General features: G+C 38.7%; 2 protein-coding genes across 3 annotated transcripts; one reads left to right on the forward strand and one right to left on the reverse strand.

Moving 5' to 3' along the window:
* Window positions 1-2,912: 2,912 nt before the first annotated feature.
* Window positions 2,913-7,498, forward strand: ccdc160 (coiled-coil domain containing 160). Its single transcript, XM_017707069.2, is given in 3 exon segments — window positions 2,913-2,971; window positions 5,629-5,782; window positions 5,784-7,498. Coding segments are annotated over 2 exon segments (894 nt in total). The 5' UTR covers window positions 2,913-2,971; window positions 5,629-5,660; the 3' UTR covers window positions 6,556-7,498.
* Window positions 7,499-8,117: 619 nt separating this feature from the next.
* Window positions 8,118-21,847, reverse strand: cab39l1 (calcium binding protein 39, like 1). Of its 2 annotated transcripts, none has more exons than XM_017707071.1 (9): window positions 21,781-21,847; window positions 15,317-15,480; window positions 14,966-15,130; window positions 14,385-14,503; window positions 12,140-12,308; window positions 11,877-11,936; window positions 11,704-11,769; window positions 10,940-11,083; window positions 8,118-10,732 (listed from the first exon to the last, which is right to left on the reverse strand). In XM_017707071.1, the coding sequence occupies exons 2-9, from the start codon at window positions 15,431-15,433 to the stop codon at window positions 10,541-10,543; spliced, it is 1,032 nt and encodes a 343-aa protein (XP_017562560.1). In that variant the 5' UTR covers window positions 15,434-15,480; window positions 21,781-21,847; the 3' UTR covers window positions 8,118-10,540. The 2 variants fall into 2 exon arrangements, with proteins under 2 accessions (XP_017562560.1, XP_017562559.1); XM_017707070.1 differs by having other exon boundaries at window positions 21,595-21,844.
* Window positions 21,848-22,488: the final 641 nt, after the last annotated feature.

Genomic DNA, 22,488 nt, shown 5'->3' on the forward strand with positions numbered 1-22,488 from the left:
GCGTAGCTTCCCAGCTCTATCACACAAAAGCCTTTCCAACGAAAACACAGGCGCACACAGTAAAAGTTTATCGGCGAGATCCTGAGAGCGGATCACAGAGCAGAACACGGCGCCCAGCACAGAAACTCATTTCGTTTTACGGGTTAGTTAGGACGGGCGGGTTATGTAAGTTAAATATGAGCATTACCTCGAAAGTGTTGTGAGTGTTGAGGCTGCAGGAGGTTTCCGAAAGAGGCGCGAACGTGTGGGTCATGTGATGGTGTGTGTCCACCAACCCCCCTCAGCTCAGAACAACATCCGCTACTGACACATTAGCATAATCACACTGAGCCCATATTCTCTCATCCACACCCAGAACAACTAACCAAACTCACCCCAGCACCCCCACCACGTGTTTTTAACCATGCCGCATCGTCTATTCCCTCATTTCTACACTCATTACACTAAATTAGCTTTAAAGCAGGCTTAAAGTGCTTTCATAGCTGGAGGAATGTGCCAGATTTAGCCTCGTCTCAAACAGCAGAAATTAAGGAAAGAAAAAACACAGAAGGTCCAAATAATTACATTATACTAGCATATGTTAGTAATATTGAGAAGCAGTCATTTATCCAGTCTTGAAACTTAGAAGAGGAAGAAAAAAAGAGAGAAAGCCGTGGGAGTTACCCGTTGTGCCAGGTTAGGAAGCCTGAGAAAAGTCCAGCTAATTATGCAGCCTTGAAACACCACAAAGGTAGTAAAGGAAAAAAAAGACAGACATTCATAATAATCACACATTATAATGTACCATATAGGAAAGATAGAAAGAATAAGTGACTAATCTTACCACAGTATAAAGATTCTGAAGCTTGAGAAATGTGTCAGTTATCCAGCCTTGAAAAAAAAAAAAAAACCACGAACTACACATGAGCCAAAAATCAGTTGCTACACAGATAAAGCGGGTCCACTGAAGGAAGCACCTACTTTAAGCGAATATAACCACAGCCTTTTTAATGAGTGGTAAGTTCTGCTTCTCAGTAAGTTTAGGCGGCCGAGTGGCCGAGAAACTGAGAAATATGGTTAGTGAAAATGATCTGCCTCAGAAAAAAAGCCGTGGTAAACGAAAGTGAGCAGCACAGACGCCCTCCTGCTCCTCTGAAGCCCTAAAGCGGCTCTTCGCTACCTTGGGCTACTGCGCAGATGTTTCATGTTCCACCCATGTCGCCAGTCTAGAAAGACAACAAAAAGTTATGTCATGCATGTAATTGAAGAGCATCCTTTTGTTGTTTTTCTTTCTGGGGGTGGGGTGAGGGAGAGGAGACTCACGTAGCCCACCGCAACAGTTGTTCTGCAAATTTGAACTTCTAACGCCGATCCACACCCACCCGGGATCATCATGTGCTGTGGAAAACCTACGAATCCCGCGAATGAAACGACGTGTAGCGATAAAGGTGGCACAATCAGTGTGTGTAAGTGTGCTCTCGGCTCGGTTTAGCTGTCTTATCGTGCGGCCAGAAAGAGCGAGAAGGCTGAAGTGACCCCTAACCCCTGTAAACCCTACCCCCACAACTCTATAGCACCATTGTGCCTTGCATCAAAGACAGGAGTTTCCCTCGACATTCCCCACTAAAGCTGCGTTTCCCCACTAGACCATCAGCCTGACTGCATTTATCTGCATGTGGGCTTGTCTGCCTGCTGCAGACTTTCTGCCTTGGTGATAATTTGCTTTGAGTTCATTTTGTACTTTTAATACTGTAGTTTTCTGATTCCTGGAGGAATTAAAGGCATCAGATTTTACCAAGAAAGAAATGAAGAAAATTAGATTTCTTTCCAGTTTCCATCTTTTCACAGTATGTGGAGAACCCTGTTCTTGTGAGAACTACTTACAATTACTTACAAGAAATATTACATCATTTTCACTTTGCAAAGTGCGTTGGGTTCCATAGGAAGATAGCTGATAACTGAAAGTATTTGGGAAAAGAAACGAAACAGACAAATGGTTCTTCTCATTAGAATAGGGTTCTCCACATACTTTGAAAAGATGGAAACTGGAAAGAACCCTATTCTTATGAGAAGAACCATTTGCCAGTTGTTTTTTTATCTTCATTTTTTTTCTTCTATTGTCTTCCTATGTAACAGCACTCTTTGCAAAGTGAAAATAATGTAAGATTTCTTTTAAATAATTGTAACTGTCCCTGTTTTGATGTCTTATTTATCTGACTAACAGTTTTACCAGATTATTCAGCATACTTTCTGATTTACCTGTTTTTAACAGTTTCATAGACTCAGTGAGCAATATGTATTTTAACCTAGATTATTGGCTCTTCTTGCCCCTTGAGAGGCTTCATTGTTATAACTATAACTGCATTATCCTGTTTACAACAGTCTGGGCTTTAAAAACAGCTTTATTTCCTTAATGATCAAGAAAGTGTGAAGTAGCAAATCAAGCATGACGTTGCCTCAGTTTGTGCACGAGATACTGAGGAGCCTAAACACGCTTATTTCACTGAAATAAAGACTCAAGTAAATGGACAAATAGACACTATAAAATAACCGAACTGCAGTGGAAGGGCATATAATATCTGTCAGCCTGAGAAATGAAGTTCATTAGACTCTGTTCTTCTGTTTTTGGGATCATTCTGGTATAAAATAAAATACTAAAGCTCCAAAGTTGGTGGTGTGAGCAACAAAGCAGTACAGATTCTGAGCCAACAAGACACCATTAATATTAAATCCTCAAAAAGTACTTGGAGCTAAAATGCAAAGGACTTAAAAGTAGATTCCTTTCACAGATATATTAAGTATAAAAGTTATAGCATTATGATTTGTGAAAAAAGGCACACATTTACCAAAATTTTACTTAAACTTCAGAGACTGGAGCACTGAATATAATTGGTGTATTTTAATTTTTCCTTTGCAAACAGGTTTTAAGAAGCCACAGCACATAAAAATTATGAGGACTTTGGGAAAGTGTTGCAAAAACTGCGCTTTAAAGGTCAGAAACAATTCTTTACATTTCAGTGAGTCTATAACACACAAAGATGTGCATACACTTGATTTTACAGTTTTTAAAAGTTTTTTTTTTAAAATAGAATTTATCTTATATTAATTAATTTTATATATCTTATACAGTTGTATGCAAAAGTTTGAACACCCCTGGTCAAAAGACACATTTTGTTGATTCTTTGTGAGAATGAAAATAATTGAACCCTGACTCCTCTACAGAGAACAGACTTAAATATCGCATTTTCTCTGCACTATTTGTATTTGTATTTAAAATGTTTTTGTTTCTCCCCAATATGTCAAATTCAGCAGATTAACAGCAACTGTGTATTGAATTGTGCAGAAGTGTGCTCTCTGTAGTGGATGTGTAACTTATTCTCACTTAGAAAATCAACAAATCATGCAGTTTGACTAGGGAGGCAGAAACCTTCGCAAAGGAGTGCATATGAACAGTAAATTGATTGAATATTTGAAATTTCCTTCTCCAACACTCCTGAACGAGCTAATAAAGGGCTTGAACATTTCCTGATGAGCTGGATTAGAGGAGTTGGGGGTGGGAAATAGTTAAAATTGTACATGGTTGGGGGTCCACAAGACCAGAGATGGACCTGTTGATTTTAATGGAGGGAAAGGGGCTGTGGTGTGAATAACGCTGAAAGTGGTGGAAACTGAGAGCCTTGGTTGCATTTTTGCAAGAATCCTAAAAATAGACTCCAGATTGTGTTTACATAAATCTTTTATTTATTTGTTGTATTTTTGTTTTTACTAAACACGCCAGGAATATACTGGGGAAAAAAACACAGCTCAAATATTTACTTGGATATTTACAGAGCAGTGACGGTAATAAGAAGCTGACATGCTGGTTGACTTTGGTGTGTTGTGAAATTCAGAAAATAACTTTATTAATTTTTTATTTTTTTCCACAAATGTTGCTCTGATACAGTCTAGAGTGATGACTGTGGGATTTTGTAGATTTAGTGACACTGCTTTACATAATTGTTGCAGTTTTGCAATTGAGGGTCTCAACAGGGTAATGTACACAAAACTGAACGAATGTAACGAGCATTACCCACCTTTCATGAGATTTCTTCTAAAAGGCTGCATTAAAAACTCATTTTTCTCATCATCTAGCAATGTAATATTTAGTGAATGTGAATGAACAGACTGTTGTCATGTTGTTTGTTTTAATGCAGTACTTTCAAGTCTTTGCGTGCGCATTCAGCACATCCAGGGCTGTGTAGTTGAAACACTTTATGTCTAACAGGTAAAGATAAAAATAGAAAGGGAGATATTTCTTTCCCCTGTCGCCACTGTGCGAATGATTTTGCATGCACAAAAGTATTGTTTATCATTGGCTCTAAATCCCATTCTTCATGACTCTTCACTTCACTTTGTTGTTGTTTCCCAGTTCTAACACATCTGATTCTTCTTGTCAGATAATTATCAAGCCTTTCATAATCTGAATCAGTAATATTACAGAAACAATATATGGAATACATGGTTTTAATGGCCGAGACTGAACTTTATTACATTACTTGAAGGGCTCGTACCATGGAAACCCATTTTCTCCTCAATATTTTGAAGTAGGATTTTTATGTATCATGTTAACATTGTTACATTTTCAAAAGATACTGTTTGCTGTTCAGTCCATACAGTGTCTATGCTTGGAAACAAAGCTGCAAAACAGCCCACTTTAATTTCATTGTTTTTGTGATATCACAAAAACGAATACATTTGCATAGAGTTGCATGCAAAAGTGTATGTATTTGCTGAGTGTTACAGATTGGGGGGGGGGGAACCCAGAATATAAAATGTACCTTAACTTTTGCACAGACCACATTGTTTTTGTATGTCCCAAATATGTCAAATTCAGCAAATAAACAGTAACGGTGCATAAAAATGTGCAGACGTGTGTGCTGTATAGAGAATATGCATATTTTTAATTTGAAAAGTCAACAAAACATGGAATTTGAACAGGGGTGCGCAACCTACAGCAGTTTACTGTCAAGATCTAATTAGAACAGAGGTCAAATCCATATATCAGGTTTAAAGGCACAGTAACGAAAACGCCCTGAACAATGTCAGGCATGGGCTCTTTAATGTATTATTTCGAATTGCGTCATTCCCAAAACATGCCTAGAGGGGGCGCTACTGCCATTGAGAAATGTGACCACTGCACAAGCGCCGTCCTGTGATTCTTGTTGCAGATGAAATGCAGTGCAAGTGCAGTTTATTTCCTAAATTGTTATAAGACTTCATAAAAAATGATACTAGGTAAAAAGTAGTTACGAAAAAAGATCTTTTTGAGAGACAGGAAGGCGAGCGAGCCAGCATCGCCGCGTAGTTTCTGGTTTCACCACTAGAGGGAGCTCTTAACGCTTCAGATTCCTTTTCCATACGGCTTCAGCGGTCACAACACTGTCGGTGTAAGGTACAAAATACTGCTTTTCCGTTTAGAAATGGTGTCGGCGGTGGTCAGATAAATTTCTACAGTTGCGTTGTAACCCATCTTTCGCAAAATGCCCTACGAGTAGCTAGCTGCACGGGGTAATTTAGCCAGCCATGGTTGCTAATGTAAACAGAAAGAAAGTAAGGAACGTTTCTTCTCCGCAGAGCCGGTTGATTCTGTAAGGTTCAACTTCTTTTCAGGGTTATTTTCACCACTTCTGCAGACCAAAAACATGGCCACCACGAACAGCGGTGTGAAACAGTCTGAAGAACTAGACCATCACTGGGTAGAGAAGTTGTTTTCTCCTCACTTCACTTTTCAAGACCTGCTTGAGGGCAAATTAAAGACTGAAGAGCAGGACTGAGTCCAGGAGGCAGATCTACATTGATGTTTTAAGAGAAGTACAAGAGAAAGAGGAGAAGATAAGGAGGAGCAGCCTGGCCAAGAGAATCAGCAGGGATGAACAGCCCATGGCAGTTGATGTAGAGGATAAAGATTCATGTGAAATGCTGAAGCCACATTGTCCAGGGCAGATTCATAGTGGAGAGAAATGCATTTGGAATGAGCAGGACATTTCCACACTACGAGCAGCTTTGACTGAGCTAGAGAGGGACAGGTGGAGGCTTCAACAGAGGCTCAGGAGCTCAGATGAACAATTTAAGAGTGAACGTGAGGAGAGAAGGAGGCTTGAGGAGCTTCTGGAGGAACATAAGGAGCTGCTGGGCTGCTCTAGAAAAGAGGCAGCACGCCATGCCCTAGTGGTTAAAGCTCTGAAGATGGAGGTTTATCAAAAGGACGCTCAGTTACAGAAGCTTGCCAAGCAGAGCGAGGAAAAGGCTGAGGAGGCGGATGGGCTGAGGGCCAAGCTGAGAAGAACCAGCGACGGGTATCGGCAGATTAAACAGGAACACTCAGACTTGGCCTGGGAGCTGGAGAAAGTAAAGGCACAGCAGAAGATGGAGGAGGCAAGACGAGTGGAGGAGGCAAGACTGGAGTACCAGGCCTCAATAGAGAGGCTGCAGAAGGGGGTGGAGGAGGCCCGTGCTGAATTGAGAGCAGAAAAAGAGAGACATGGCCGAAGCCTGACAGCCTTGGAGCTCCTGCGCCGCCACTATAATCACCAGTGACAGAGTGAGGGACATTAAGGTCCAGTGTTCTTTATTTTGAGCCTCATAATTGCAGAAGTTAATGCAGGGGTCCTGTAGGCCATGGAGGGTCAGAGCCAAGCAAGGTTTGGTGATTTCCGTGCTCCAACATGCCAAACATACCTTGTAAATAACTGTTGAGGCATATTAGATGTGTCTAAAGAGGGAGATCATCAAACTGTGCTGAACTCTTCTCCCTAGAGCTGGATTTCTCAGTGAAACTGGATAACTTAAGCCAGCAATTCCCAAAGTCTGTCCTGGGGACCCCGCTCTGTTTTGTTCTGTTTGAACTTAGTAAGCTCCTCATGTGCTGGGTCAGGTTAGAGTAGGAAAAACACAAAAATGTGCAGAACATGGGATCCCCACGACTGACTTTGTAAGCCACTGACTTTAGCCAAAAGAGACGATTGTGCAACAGGAATGTCCCCAACTGGCAGCTTGACTCTCCGTATAATTAATCTGTCCAACAGGGAAAAACGTCTTTGTGGAATATTCCAGGGGGAGTATTGTGCAGGGTGGGATTTCTCAATAAGTTGGATAACAAAGCATTGGTTCAGTCAAAAGGCAAAATTACAAAATTTACCACAAATGTAAACAGCCAAGACTTACAGTGATGACAGTGTGATAAACCACATAAGCCAATCTATTTGGTCTTATTTAATAACTTAATGTGATTTGAATCAAGCACTTTGGTGACTAAAAGCTTCTGACTATAAGCTTCTCAATTTTAGGGGATTTTAGCCTCATAAGCCCAGTGCTGCAACAAACTTCAGACACCAAGCATGCCTAGACTGATCAACTTTGTTTGGGATAAAGGGAAAATTATGTAGGTTTGATTTTTGTCCAAACCATCACTTTAAGGCAACAATGAGGACTACTTGGAACATCCCTCACCTATTCATTAAATGTATTCGATTCAATGTGATATGGTAGTGTCTTACTTGAATACACTTTTCAATACAGCAAAAATCAGGAGTGACTAAAATTGTCTGATGTTAACATTTCCATTTTCAGTTTATCAGAGCATTCAGCAGCATAACAGTACGTTTTATAATAATACAGTACCCCCAAGCCAAAATACACCTGAAGTGTGCTTTTTAAAATGATTATATTTAATGCAGAATAATCCGTATCAAACTGTTGTTACACTCCTGCAGTTCAGTTGGACAGGCTGGTCTTCAAGAGATCCCTAAGTAGTTTGTAAAATATTTATCAGGATATAATGATGAGCCCTGATGTTTTCTCTGCTCGAGCAAAGTTGGAAATCTACGTCAGATCTTTAGGAACATGGAAACAGGTAAAGTGTGGAAGTTTTCGGTCCTGCAGGAGAGGGAGTGAACACCTAGACATCGGTCCAACAACTGACACCGGCTGTGTACATTTCTGATGTACCATTAAAATATGTTAATGGAGGTTTCTTCAAAGTTGACAATCCACCAATTTTGGGGTTTACATTTATGCCACATCAAATTAGATGGCATCATTAAACGCACCAGCATTTTGCAGAATATTCTCAAGATATAAACCGACAAATCATGCAGCAATTTATGTCCAGTACACCTCCACACTTTTATTTTTCAAAATATTTTTATGTACATATAGAATCCTCTCCCATGGTGAAAAAATTAACAGAAAGCTTACAGGAAAATGAAGGAAAGGTTTAAAAAAAAAAAAGGAAAAAAAAAAAAAAATCAAAGCATTCATTTGCAGCCGAATGCCGAAGTGAAGCTCACACCCAATAATTTAGTAAAGATTTGTTGTGTAATTTATCACTTTTGTCCACACCAACTTCATAATTTATTAAAAGAACTAGGTGCTAAATGCTGGCATATACAACTCATTCAGAAACATCACCACCTGTTGGAGAAAGCCGTTTAGTTGGAGAGTTAAATCGGCCTTTCCCCCACTGCTGCAGCACTCAACTGTTCATAACGGTTACATTTGAGTATCTTTCAGGCTTTTGGGATATCCTGAAGTAAGCCTGTTCTAACTCTCAGGCCAGTAAGAGCAACAACTTAAGCCGTGAAGGCGGTTTACATTCACACCTGGTGACTTTTTTTTTTTTTTAAAGGAAGGTATTCGATACATATTTATGCATATTGTACTCAAGACTTATTTTGAAAACAATCACTTCTGCATAAAGGTATCACATTTTCAGAAAGATGTAACAGCCCTGTTTTAACACACGTCCCCCTGTACTAATTAAACACTGCATTCTACCTGCGATTTATAGCTGCTGGATTCAGTACGATCATACTACACTACACATGTGACTCACAGACATTTCAAATCTCTCACTTAAACCCATAGGAGAGAAGCTGTGGCACATTCACACAAATACACAGAAATCTCATCATGCTCATGGAATTCAACACGCATGAGCAAACAGTTTATTATTTTCTCTTGCGGATCCCATTCAGCAACCGAAGGCTGTCTTCTTTTAACATCTTACGTTTGCGTAATTCAAACTACTGCCTTATATCCGCAGTAATACAACAGAAAACTTGTCTAGAAGAAAAAAAACAGCACTTAAGCAACTCAGAACCTATGAGGTATATAGGAGAAGAACTTGTGCAAACAGAGTACATAAAATAAGTTCAGCGTAAGGTAAACTGACTAATTCAAATGGGTTTTTTTTTTTCAGTTGAATCCTGTTCTGCACTTTCATTCAAAAGGACCTTTCAATGACTGAAAAGTGCAAATCAGACTTGAAGCGCAAAATACAATCTTTAGGTGTAACGAGTGTTACCACAGTTTTGGCTCATTCAAGTTTGACAGTGCAGATGTTGACAAACACGCTGTTAAACGTTCTTTCCTATCAGTTAATGGCTTCATCGGTTTGCATGTTGATGTGTAAAGCTGTAATTCAAAATGCAGCATCTGAGGAGCATCAGAACTTGTATTTGGACCTGCACTCATCATTCTTACAACATTACAGTATGTGGGTAGAGATTAATGTTCCATGCGTACCGTCTATTTTTAAATCAGTGACGTATACAAACTCAGAATTAGTTGCACAGCTAATAAATGGGAAACAAAAATCTGAAGATATATTTTTAAAGAGCCTCTCCCACTGCTTTAAATGATGACCAAAGAGAAATTAGAATACTACTATAAATACAATGTTAGGTGAGAGTATTAAGAACAACCCATTATGGTTTTTAAATAATGCAACCAGTTAGATTGGAAAGTGAGTGCAACATCAGAAATGAGAGTCCAGTTTTCTCAGAGACCTATTTTACTATGTGGCAGTTTAAAAAGACATTCCCCTTTGAATTTGTTTATATAAAAAAAAACTTGATATATGAAACACCCAGTTTGAGAAATTGAGCTGTTTTACTAGAGCGCAGACTTCAAACATTTTCTAAAGTTATGACATATCTTTTCTATACAGTCACTTTCCAATGTGTTGCTTTCAACCTCAAATGTACATCTAAGCCAGGGTTGGTTATTAAAGCCCCACCAAAGACCCTGCACTAAATGCAGATGTGCAACAGAAACATTTTCTTTGTCCAAACAATTAAAGTGAAAACACACCTTTGAAGATCCCTAAAAAGGCCTTGGGTAATTGTTTCAATTGATGTTTTCATCCAAAATGGGAAAAACCTAGCTAGGGTTAACTCAGACGGTCTCAGGTAGTAAGAAGTTACACAGACAGACAAGGGCCTCAAAATAACAGAAGGCTCAAAAGAATCCATTTGTAACATTTTCACTGGAGAAAAAAAAAGACCAGGGTATAAATAGTGCTCGGGTCCCACTTCCTCTTCGCATTGCAAAATCACCCTCGTCTCTACAAAGGTGGATTTGCAAATGTTGACTATAACATTTACCCATTTTAGAGCTCAAAAATGGGATCTAGTGAGGCATGTCTTTCTTTCCTGGTTTTTCCCTCTAGTTCCCTCCCTCCTCCACAAATAGCACATCACCGCCCGACACTTTCGTCCTGTGCTTCCTTTTCTTGCTCCCTTTATGCCTCCTCTGGAGGTGCAGGTCTCTTGAGGTCACGTATCTGCTTGATGAGATAGTTCTTTTCGTCACAGAACTGCTCGTCTTCAGAGCGGTCTGTCTGGAAGTGACTCAAGAATTCCACCAACTTGGACTGGTTCTTTAGGAGGATGTCCAACACCGGCTGTGTCTTATTTGGGTTTGCCACAAACACCTAGTCACATGGAGAACAGCACATTTAGGTACAGCTATTGTACTCTCTTAATGGGCGAGGTCACAACTGGAACAGTAAACATCTGTTAAGTGTGCAAAGCCACAGGGGCAGAGAGGGGAAGACAGTAGACAGGAGAAACAAGCTCTACTAGTCTGCTGAATTAAATTACAGGACTTGTACTGCACACACACACGCTCAGACACATACCTTGAAGACATGAAAGGCTTCAAATTGGATGTTGCGGCTGTTATCTCTCAACATGTTCATCATCAGTTTCAAGTTCTCAGCTCGACTGATGTATTTGGTCATAACGGTGTAGTTGTGTCGATCCAGCAGAAGTTCTCCTAAAAGCTGCACACAAGACCAGCCGATATTACAACAGAAGAGATCTTTGAAGGTGCAACTTAATGGAAACAACCAAGTTACACACTAACGCATGGACCCTATTTACGCATTGCACCATCATACATTTTGTGAGTTATTTGTTGGGTTTCCGTTCAAATGTTTTTCAAATGCAAAAATGAAAATGTAAATTAAATCAGTGTTTCTATTAGGGATGAATTATACATCAAAATCACAACTTTGAAAAAGTGTCATTTTCATCATTAAGCATGTAGGGATTCAAACTTATTACTTCTCGGTAGAGCAGTTTTTACTCTCCATCAACTGTACATAGCTATAACCCTAACACTTCAGAGATACGAGATGGAGCAGGTAGTGGCCCTTTTATGAGGGTTAAATTTGCCATCTCACTTCATCACCCACCAAACCCTGGGTATGTCAGTCCAGATGTATTGTTGATGGCTGTGTCTTAATTTGCATACTACTTCATCTGCATTATATATATATTTATATATATATATATATATATATATATATATATATATATATATATATATATATATATATATATATAAAAATAATCAGACACATACACACACCCCATTTGGACAAAAAGCAAAGAAACTAACCTTTAGGGACTGCCTTTTGGTGACATAATTATCTGAATGCAGCAGTTTTTCATACTCTGTAAACACCTAGAAAATGATCAAGGATGGTTTAATTTTCCTCAGTTGGTTAGAAGCAATATTAGAATTACTATTAGATTAATTATTTTAAGCATAAAAATACAATTTACACTTACTCTGTCATAATTTGTCTCCAAGAAATCTGCACACATTATCTTGTGTCTTGTTAAAAGATCCTAAACACAAATAAATATTTAGAGAGACACATCATCTCATAAATAACACTGCCTAGTAAAAAATCTTAGGTGAATTAACAAGCAGCATAGAAAGAGACAAGAGAAAACCTGCTGCCAAAAAGCTGAACAGATGCCACTGAAATGATCTACTGTATAGTATCATAAAGTGGTCCTAATGCACAATACCTCATTACTTTACCCACCTTAAATGAAGCAAAGGCATCAGAGGCAATATCAAAAGTGGACAGTTCCACATAGCGGAAGAAGCAGTAGAAATCCTCAGAAAAGAGGACAGTGCGGGCCAGAGGTTCATGACGGAGGCACTCTCTCAGCATCATGCCACAGTTCAGAGCCACCTCTGGAGTCTCATAGCTGCAGTTAACAGAAAACAGTCACAATTGGAAGTCATCATACCAGTGAAGGACAACAACAACACTTGGACATCTTCACAATAGGTACCACAATATTATGATAGACAGAAACACACACACACTCACACACACACACACACACACACACACACATCACATCACATTATTAGGTACACCTTGCTAGTAAAAAGTTGGACCCCCTTTTGCCTTCAGAACTGCCTTAATTCTTCATGGCAGACTTTCAACAAGGTGTTGGAAACATTCCTCAGAGATTTTGGTTGGTTGTTTGAGTTACTGTTGCCTTTCTATCATCTCGAACCAGTCTGCCCATTCTCCTCTGACCTCTCACATCAACAATGCATTTTTGTCCACACAACTGACCGCTCACTGGATATTTTCTCTTTTTCTGACCATTCTCAGTAAACCCTAGAGATGGTTGTGTGTGAAAATCCCAGTAGATCAGCAGTTTCTGAAATAAAAGTTCTTAGTCTGTTTTTCTAATTTGCATCAACATACTGAAAAGGGCTCTGCCCCAGCAACTCTAAGTGTCCGTTTTATATAAAAGTGAGTAAATATATTTGTATAAATTTTTTAATTTCACGTTTTTGTGCCTGTTTTGAGCACAATTTTTCTGACAAATGTCCCTGACTATTACATCATCAAGAGCTATTTAAGTTAAGAAACAGATGGACTACTGTCTGTAATTGCAGAACTAGGGATGCATCAATACCATTTTTTAGTACGAGTAGGAGTACATACTTTTTAATATTCATCAATACAGAGCCTGATACCATACTGAGTAACCTCCTCAGAATAAAGTTGTTTGTGTAAATGAGTGCAATGTAACTTAACAGTTAAATCATTAAAAATTTAGCTAATTCTAAATGAAGTGCCTTAGCTAGCTGTGCTATATTATTTAATGCTACCTTGGATTGAGTAGCGCTGCTGTGGAAAACAGCAGGCTTTTGTAGCTTTGCCCCTCACCTGTCTCTTTCAACACCAGACTTAGTAGCACAGTGTCAGCAGGAATCACATCTGAAGCTAATGCATCCCAAGAGCGCACAGGTGGAGTTTATGTCTTCTCCGAGTCTTTTGTTTGGCTGGTTGAGCTGTAGTTCAGTTTCTTCTAAAGCCATACATGCACTGCGATTTTAGAAATTCTGTTCTGACATGCACTCCAAGTTTGAATAAACCATCCATGATCTATGTGTACAAACAAAGCCTAGGGTTTATATACTAACAATGTACAAAAACTACAAGTCTATGCTATGTGAAATGCAGCCATTACAGACAGTTCTGTCTATGGACAATTTCAAATAAAGCTATTTCATTCAAAGTAACAGACTGCACACTGAGTACTGAACAAACACTCAGAGAAATTGAGCAGCGCTGCTAACGCTATGTATTGAAGCTAAAAGCAGGCAGTGATGTACATAGTATGACAATACGGTCTCTCTACAGCCCATTTTACAAAACATTAATATTAAGGTTTATAGCTTGCTATTCTATTAAGAAAAACATTATGTCATAAAGTCATCATATATAGACTTTGGTAGGACTTTTTAAATCTCCATTTAGCTGACCTATATGTGTCCCCCATACAGGAGAAGCTGTTGTGACTGTGTGATTAAAAAAGGCTAAAATCACATAGCGTGGGTCTGGAGGGATGTTGCTATCAAGGAGTACAAGGATAAGTAAATAAGCGCTGTATGGGGCCAATGCCCGTTACCAGTATCTATATCAATGCATCCCTATGCAGAACTACAGAGTGCACCTATATGGCAAATGGAGCTCATAAAATGGACAAGGATACAAGGAGGTGTACATAATGAAGTTACCATGCACGCACGCACCACCTGAACCTGACAATTAAGCCTTAATCATAATCGGGCAACTAATGTCAATTCTTCATGCCCTTTTGCATTAAAAGCAACAGGAGAGAACTCAGGGACCCTGTAGCTCTACAACTGTTGAACAGCGACAGCATATCAGTAATGTCAAATTGAACTGACAGGCTAATCAATGCTTTTTGGAAAGTGCTGATCTATGGCTGTGCCCTGAAGCCTGGAAAACTCACCCTTTCAGCAGCATGAACAAGATCTGTGAGTGGGAGGAAATGTACTCTACGGTGGGGGTGCGGGTGCCAATCTGACGACGGACTATGTTGCTGAACAGATGTACCACGTCCTTCTTTCCCTTTGGAGAGCAAAGTAAGACACATCTAGTTTGAGTGCAACAAAAATGCAACTTGAAAAAGACAAAAACTTAGGCACAAGCAACAATGAACCACAGATAATAAATAGCCACTTGAAGTGGGTTTCACTGGAGCTCATGTTTAGCCATCAAGAAGAATTTCACAAATTTCTCAACTTGGCTAGCATATCTGATTTCATGCCATGACATGCAGTCTCTCTTAGAAATGGTCAATATGCTAGAATAATCAATCGAATCCTTGAACAGATTAATAAAATAAGATTCACAGCCACTCTACATAAAGCCAATAGAATAATAAAAGTGTGCACTTATCACTATCCATCACAAGCCAGCCTACAACTATCACCTCTATCAAAATATTTTTGAATATAATGCCATAATAAACTACACCCAAACACCTAAATTGGGCTAAACATATGTGGATGAACCCTAAATGACGGTCACCTCAAAATCAATCCTTTGCAGGTTGGCTATGAGGGAGATGAAGAGGTTGGTATTGTAAAGCTCCTGTGCCAGCTGGGCAACGGCTTCAGTCTGAGGCTCCTTGTCTCCAGTACCACAAAGAATCTCTTTTAGGGAAGCTAGGTTCTTTGACACCTCCTCAGCAACCTTTTAGAGAAATCAATCAGTATTTCCAGGCAACCTTATTGCCTCAACATGCACCAACATGACATTTAAACAGGAAAAACATTTAAAAAGAAGTTCATTGCTTTCATTTTTCTGAATACAGCTATTACAGTACAACTGCTTGGTTAGATACACAGATCCTAGAACTTTTTTTATTCGGATTCTTACCTTTTCACATTTCTTGTTGTCAGACGCTTCCAGCTTCTCTAAGCATGCCACGTTCTCCTTGAGATTCTTCACAATCTCTGCTGGGTTCTTCTGAGACTTCCCAAATGGGAATGGCATGGTGCTTAAGATGGTGTGATTGGTTTTAAATGAACAAAGTCCTTTACCTTTGAACAATAAACACAAAGAAACTCAAATTTGTAAACTGAATATAAAATGCTAAATAATGAATCTATTTAATCCAATAATTAAGTCATTAAAAGTCTACTGCTGATCAGATTTCAACTTTCACATCCCATTAAATGTAAACATACAGGAACATTAAAAGAAAGTGTTAAAATTAATTTAGAAAATGGAGAAACAACAAGATAGCGGAATCTTCTACCTCTACTGTAAACCATGTTGCTTATGACCAATTTCTTGCTAACAAATACTTCTGCAATTTGCCATTCAAACTCTGTGACTTCTCATTTTGTATCTCTGACACAATGCCAGCTGACAGGTATTCTTTGCATGTACTATTAAAAAAGTAAGTTTTTCTGTAGTCATTTTATTTCACAAATGCTTGCAAGCCACCAAAAGCAATCTAAAGTGAGCGGCGTGTTTCCATCATTCAGAAGCAAATCAAATGAAACTGACTTCATTACAGGCTAGTTAAAGAGTAATCACAACAACACAGTCATTATTAAAAACTTTCTTTTGATAACTGCTTTGTTTTTATTCAGTTTAGAATCTGTTAGTTATCTGAACGGTTCAACAAAGTTTTATGCCTGGTTCTCATTTATTTGATTAATTTTCTAACCATTTTTAAGCTTCTGAAATTAATTTACTAGGGATGCACAATGTTAACTGAATAAAATAAAAATTATAGGCATCAGACAGATACAATTCAGTTTAACCAATATTTCAAAGTGATATCTGATGATCTATTTATTGTTTCACTGGAAGAGCTGAACTTCTAGGCAAGTCTACTGCATTCAAATGTCTGCATCTCATTAATTTTACTGCATCTGTAATCCTCTACCCTCTGTAAACCTCTACAAAAAAAAAAATCACCATGATGCTAATCCAGACAGATGTAGTCCAGATTTCTTATAAATGATAATGAATCCGCTGCAGCAGGTATGTACAAGAAGACTATCAGACAATCGGGCTAAAAGTCCCATATCAGTGCTTCCTTACAATTTACTTTGATAATCTTAGTTTTACTTTGACTGTGTCTTACTCCAAGACTGTTCTGATTATTGCTTTAAAGAGGACAAAGTAATATCAAAATCCTCATGCTATAGCCTGAATATCCTGCTATATGCTACGGTTGTCTGCAGGCTTTAGGTAAACTGCATGGTGCATTTCTAAGTAAGAAAGCAAAGAAAGAATCACAAAATCATTTTCTGGTAAAACATATCTAGGTTTGTCTCTAAACACAAAACGGAAAATGTAATGCAATAATGAGGTCAAAGATGTGCACATTAAACTGATGTGGTGGTATTTACCTCTTTCTTAATTTACATTATTTCAGTCACACAAAGGAGCCTCGATGCCTCACTAGTCAGGATTAATTGAATCTCATCTGTGTGTCTGAAATAAACAATGCATAAAGTACAACCCCACTTCCAAAAAAGTTGGGACGCTGTACAAAATGTAAATAAAAACAAAATGCAATGATCTGCTAATCATTTACACACTACATTTAATTGAGAACAGTATAAAGACATATCAAACGTTGAAACTGAGAAATTGTAGTTATTTATTTATTTTTAAAATATTTGCCCATTTTGAATTTGATGCTAGCAACAGTTTACCACCGTGTTGCATCTCTTCTTCCTCTATCAACAATCTGTAAGCATTCAGTAACTGAGGAGACCAATTGCTGTAGTGGAATGTTTTCCCATTCTGCAGGCAGGCCAGTTTAGCACCCTAACTTTTGTACTATGAAGCTATGCTGTTGTAAATGTTCCAAAACAGTTGGGATGAGGGCAACCAAAAGCTGGTAAAGTTGTGTAATGCTTAAAAAAAAGTCATGGCAAAAAGTCATGACTGGGTATAAAAAGAGCATCTCAGAGAGGCCGAATCTTTCAGAAGTAAAGATGAGGAGCGGTTCACCACTCTGTGAAAGACTGCATGATCAAATAGTGCAATAAATCAAGAATAACATTTCTCAACATAAATTAGCAAAGAGTGTTTGCTTTCATCATCTACAGCACATAACAACATTAAAAGATTCAGAGAATCTGGAGAAATGTCTGTATGCAAGGGACAAGGCCAAAATACAGTAATTGCTGGCTGTGATCTTTGAGCCCTCAGGCAGCACTGCATTAAAAACAGACATGATTCTCTACTGGGAATCACGTCTGAAAACGTCTATGAAAACGAGTTCATCTCTGCATGCACAAACGCAAGTTAAAACTGTAAAACGCAAAGAAGAAACCAAACATGCACAGAATCCAAAAACACCGTCGCCTTCTCTGGGCCCAAGCTCATTTAAAACGGACTGAGGGGAAGTGAGAAAAGCGTCCTGTGGTTCGACTAATCAACATTTGAAATTCTTTTTGGAAATCATGGATTATCATCCATGACTGACTGAAGACCACTCAGCTTTTTATCAGTGCACAATTCAAAAGCCAGTGTTCATGATGGTATAGCTGTGCATTAGTGCACAGGGTAGAGGTGCCGTGCACACCTGTCAAGGCAGCATTAATGCTGAACAATACATACACGTTTTAGCAACACATGCTGCCATCCAAATGACATCTTTTTCAGGGTTATTCTGCATGTATTAAAACAGCATTGCTTCATATTAAAATAAGAGTCCATTTTAATACTTTTATATAAACCCGAATGGGAAAACATTTCACTTTCAAAACAATAAGTCTCCTCAGTTCCCAAATGCTTAGACTGTTGTTAAAAGAAGAAGTGCTGAAAAACAGTGGTAAACATGCCCCTGTCCCAACTTCTTTGGAACATGTTGTTGGCATCAAATTCAAAATGTATTTTTCAAAAAACAATAAAACTTCTGAGTTTAAACATTTGATTTGTTGTCTTTGTAGTATTTTCCATTAAAAATATGGTTTACATGATTTGCATATCATTGTATTCTATTTTTATTTACATTCTGCACAGCAACAAAACTTTTTTGGAAATGGGGTTGTATAAACTGGGTACATAAAGTCCCAATTTAAATATCTTACAAATGTATAAATCTACCTAGAATAGAATTATGGAGAAAGGTAACTTATTTATAGTGTTACAAATACAGTAAAATGAATAAAATGCTTTGGCACAGTAACTGAGCATTGCCTAGATGTTCTGCTATTCTGGAATACAATAAATACATTCTCAAATATTGATTTAAAATATTGGTCAAATGCAGATACAGTTTTTAAAAACAATCATCCTGCACCCCTATTCTTAACATTAGAGAAAATAAGACTGAGCTACAGTTAATACTAATTTAACTACAGGTCAAATTACTAGTAATAATACCTTTTCAGTGGCTTCTATAAATGAACTGAAATATTTTATGTCATCATCATCATTGTAAAGCTTCCTGGAAATGTTAATTCTGATTTGAATGTGTCCTTTTAAAACATGTCTTACTTAAGATTTCCACATTAATGTATAAAGTTTGGCATTGTTAATATTATAATTTTCAAATCTTGCGAGCTTTGAGCCTGCATGACTCCTATCCCAGCTATCATAACACAGGGAGAAATTTGACTAAGAATATTAATGAACTCTACGCTTTCTTGTATTTCTACATTATCAAATGTATGTCATCAAATGGAAATTCCATAATTCTTCCAAAATTTCTGAATAGCTCATATACCCATTTTGTATCACATCAGTGAGCCTACAGGTGCCTGCTGAGGTTTTTTTTTTTTTAATGTTAATGATAGCACAACCCCACTTCCAAAAAAGTTTGGACACGTTTGGACATGTGCAAAATGTTTAAAAAACATAGTATGCAATGATTTACAAATCATGTAAACCCTATATTTAATTGAAAATATTGCAAAAAAAAAAAAGCTGGAAGAGAGGTATGTTTACCACAGAGTTGCATCACCTCTTCATTTATCTACAATCTGTAAGTGTTTGGGAACTGAGGAGACCTGTTGTAGTGGAATGTTTTCCCATTCTGCAAGCAGGCCAGTTTAGCACCCTAACTTTTTTTACTACGGAGCTACAAAGTGTCATCTCGTTGAAATAAGCAAGGCCTTCCCTAAAAAAGAGGTCATGTGGGTGGCAGCATATGTTGCTCCAAAACCTGTATATATCGTTCAGGATTAATGGTGCCTTCCACCCATGCCATGTGCACTAATGCCCCCCCATACCATTGTAGATGCTGGCTTTCGAACTGCACACTAATAACAAGTTCCACGTTGCGTTTGTCCATCTTAAATGAGCTTGGGCCCAGAGAAGGTGGCAGTATTTCAAGATCCTATTAATATATGTTTTTTCTCTCTGCATGATAGAGATTTAACACTTGTGGACGCAACAATAAACTGTTTTACAGACAGTGGTTTTCAGATGTGTTCCTGAGCCCATGCATGGATTTTCACTGCAGAATTGTGTGCATTTTCAATGCAGTCACCTCAGAGACTGAAGATCACAGCCAGCCAATACTAGTTTTCGACCTAATCCCTAGCATGCAGTTATTTCTCTGGATTGTCTGAATTTTTAATAATATTATTTACTGTAGATGATGACAGTCCACAAGTCCGTTGCTATTTTATGTTTAGAAACATTAATCCTGAATTATTGCACTATTTGCCTGTGCAGTCTTTTACACAGTGGTGAAAGACTCTACATATTTACCTATGAAAAACTCAGCCCAGTTACATAACTTTACCAGTCTTTTGTTGCCCCGACCTAGCTTTTTTTGAAATGTGTTTCTGACATGAAATTAAATATATATTTTTTTTTTTCTTCAAAAAAAGCATTTTCAAAACGAGGTTGTAAAATAATGGTCAATATCATGAAGCAAAAATCTTTGTTTTCCCTTAGAACACCCTTCAGGTATCTCATTACCATGAATGGATTCAAATAAAGTGATTAAAATTTGACTGACAAAAACTTCATCACAAAACTACTGTAAAATAATGTCTTAGACATCAGGCAGTGTTTTCATCACCATTTCATGTAATTACATTGTCGAGGGAGCTTTTAGAGCCATTAAACTCCTCAGACATTTGTTTCCCCATCACCACCACTGTGGACAATTCTGCCTCGGTTCCTCTAGAACAAAGCATTTCACATCAAACCAACAAACCAGTCTGAATGATTCTGTTGACATTCATCATTTAATTATAAAGCATTTAAATACATTTATAAAGAAGTCCCCCTTAAACCGTGCCATACTGATAATGTGTAATGCTATCAGTAGCTTTGCAAAAAGTACTTTAAAACATGCATGACAAGCCAGGGAAGCATAAGAAATGATGATCTTGTAATGTGAGTGGTAACACAGTAATCCACCAAGGTTAGTCGGCTCGTTTGGCCGAGCTGCTGGGGAAGCAGGCTGATGCCTGACGGTGACGATATCGATTTGCCACCACCCAGTCAGATTCAAAGTGACCGACAAAGCCAGGAAGCATCGATCATCACTTCTTAGGAAAGTATAGATTTTAGATGGCACCCAGACTGTCTTTTGAAAGTGCCCATAAGCCGCCTAACACAAGCTAAAAGAGCGTCGCGTTCACATTTAGCGAGCTTGTGTGACGCTAGCTAACCAGCTAACCCAACTAACACATTTAGACAAGTCGATTTCCTGTCTTGCTCACCAAGACGAGTCGCTAGGTGGCTAACCTAGCTATAAAAGGCTACATATCAGCGAGCTAGGTTTGGTGGAGAAGAATGAATTCGCTATTCAGATGTTTTAAGCAACACGCTACGCAGCACAGCTACTTAAGTCCCCGGTGACGGGAGGTTTTCTCTTTTTAAAGACATGAACGATGCTGCTTAACTGGCAGCAAAGCCCCAACACGGCGCCGAACTTTTCCAATGAGAGACAGCTAGGTTAGGTTAGGTTAGGGTAGCTAACGAAGCTGAACTCTGGGGCAAGCTGAAGTTTAACCGCCGAGGCAGCTACACAGACAAACAGGAACACAGATGTAACGTCAACGTTAGTTAATATCAAGTTGCAGCAACTAAACTCGTAGCGCCTAGCTAAGTTTTCACTGACAAGGGGGATTTGGGAAGAATGAGAGAAAATGGCAGGCAGCACGACAAGCTGGAGCCACGACCTTCGGTAACTGAGAGTAAAGCTGAAGTAAGTTACTCACCGCATTCACTGAGCAGACGTCGACTTTGAAAAGCACTTAAGGCAAGTTAGAATCGGGCGAATATAATATGTATAAGTAGCACAACAAAACAGATGAAAACACCGTTCAGATTAGGATATACATACTATCCGCCCTCAAAAAGTTCTTAGTCGTTTGCTGTGGGGGGGATAACGTTTTTGCAGTTACCTGTTTTGCCTTCTCTTTCTAACTAACAACAGTCCTTCAGTGGCGACCAACTAACGCTATATCAGGGAAGTTGGGGAGTGTTTAGGAAGCCGCCCTCTCTCGTCACTGACATCACAGCTGACCAATAGCAGCGCTCGCTACAGGGACGCCAACGCCCTCCTCAGTCAGCGACCACGGCTCGGTTTCTATTCAAACTGACACGCTGAAAAACTGATACCAAGGGAGCGCGGCTGCAGAGCAACAGCAATAACCTAATAACAAGATATAACAGGTTTATAGACTGTGCAGAATAACAAATACGCCACAGTTTATTTTGTAGCAACTGACAGCGTTTAGTCCCACAATAAATGAAAGAAAACACATACTCTCGCACTTACTAGTACATCAACAGGGCACCACCAATAGTAGTGCATTCAGTAGTGTACTTCAGTAGTGCAGTAAGTATAGTACTGTAGTATTCTGTTTTGGACTCAGCCATAGCCTTATGTAGTCTTATCCACTAACAATTACCACTTCAGCCTGTATATCAATTTGTCAATCAGTAAGTCACTTTTCTGGGGGGTCTAAATTCAGCCAGCCCCTTGTGTTGTTCCATCAGAAGCACACATAAGCCCTTAATTATAAAGTACAGAAGTTATTTTCTTAGAATGGGCATCATTTTTTAGATTAAAATGACTTATTTTTTAAGGGAGGAGGTGCTGTGGTGGT

This window comes from Pygocentrus nattereri, chromosome 8, assembly GCF_015220715.1.
Source record: "Pygocentrus nattereri isolate fPygNat1 chromosome 8, fPygNat1.pri, whole genome shotgun sequence".
NCBI lineage: Eukaryota > Metazoa > Chordata > Actinopteri > Characiformes > Serrasalmidae > Pygocentrus > Pygocentrus nattereri.

Bases quoted from the DNA above. Each gene is read 5' to 3' on its own strand.
- cab39l1 (XM_017707071.1), bottom strand. From the start codon at position 15,433: ATGCCATTCCCATTTGGGAAGTCTCAGAAGAACCCAGCAGAGATTGTG. The intron at 12,309-14,384 runs GTGAGTTTTCCA...TGTTAACTGCAG, and splicing joins TTGTTCATGCTGCTGAAAGG to CTATGAGACTCCAGAGGTGG. The intron at 11,937-12,139 runs GTGGGTAAAGTA...ATTTGTGTTTAG, and splicing joins ATGCCTTTGCTTCATTTAAG to GATCTTTTAACAAGACACAA.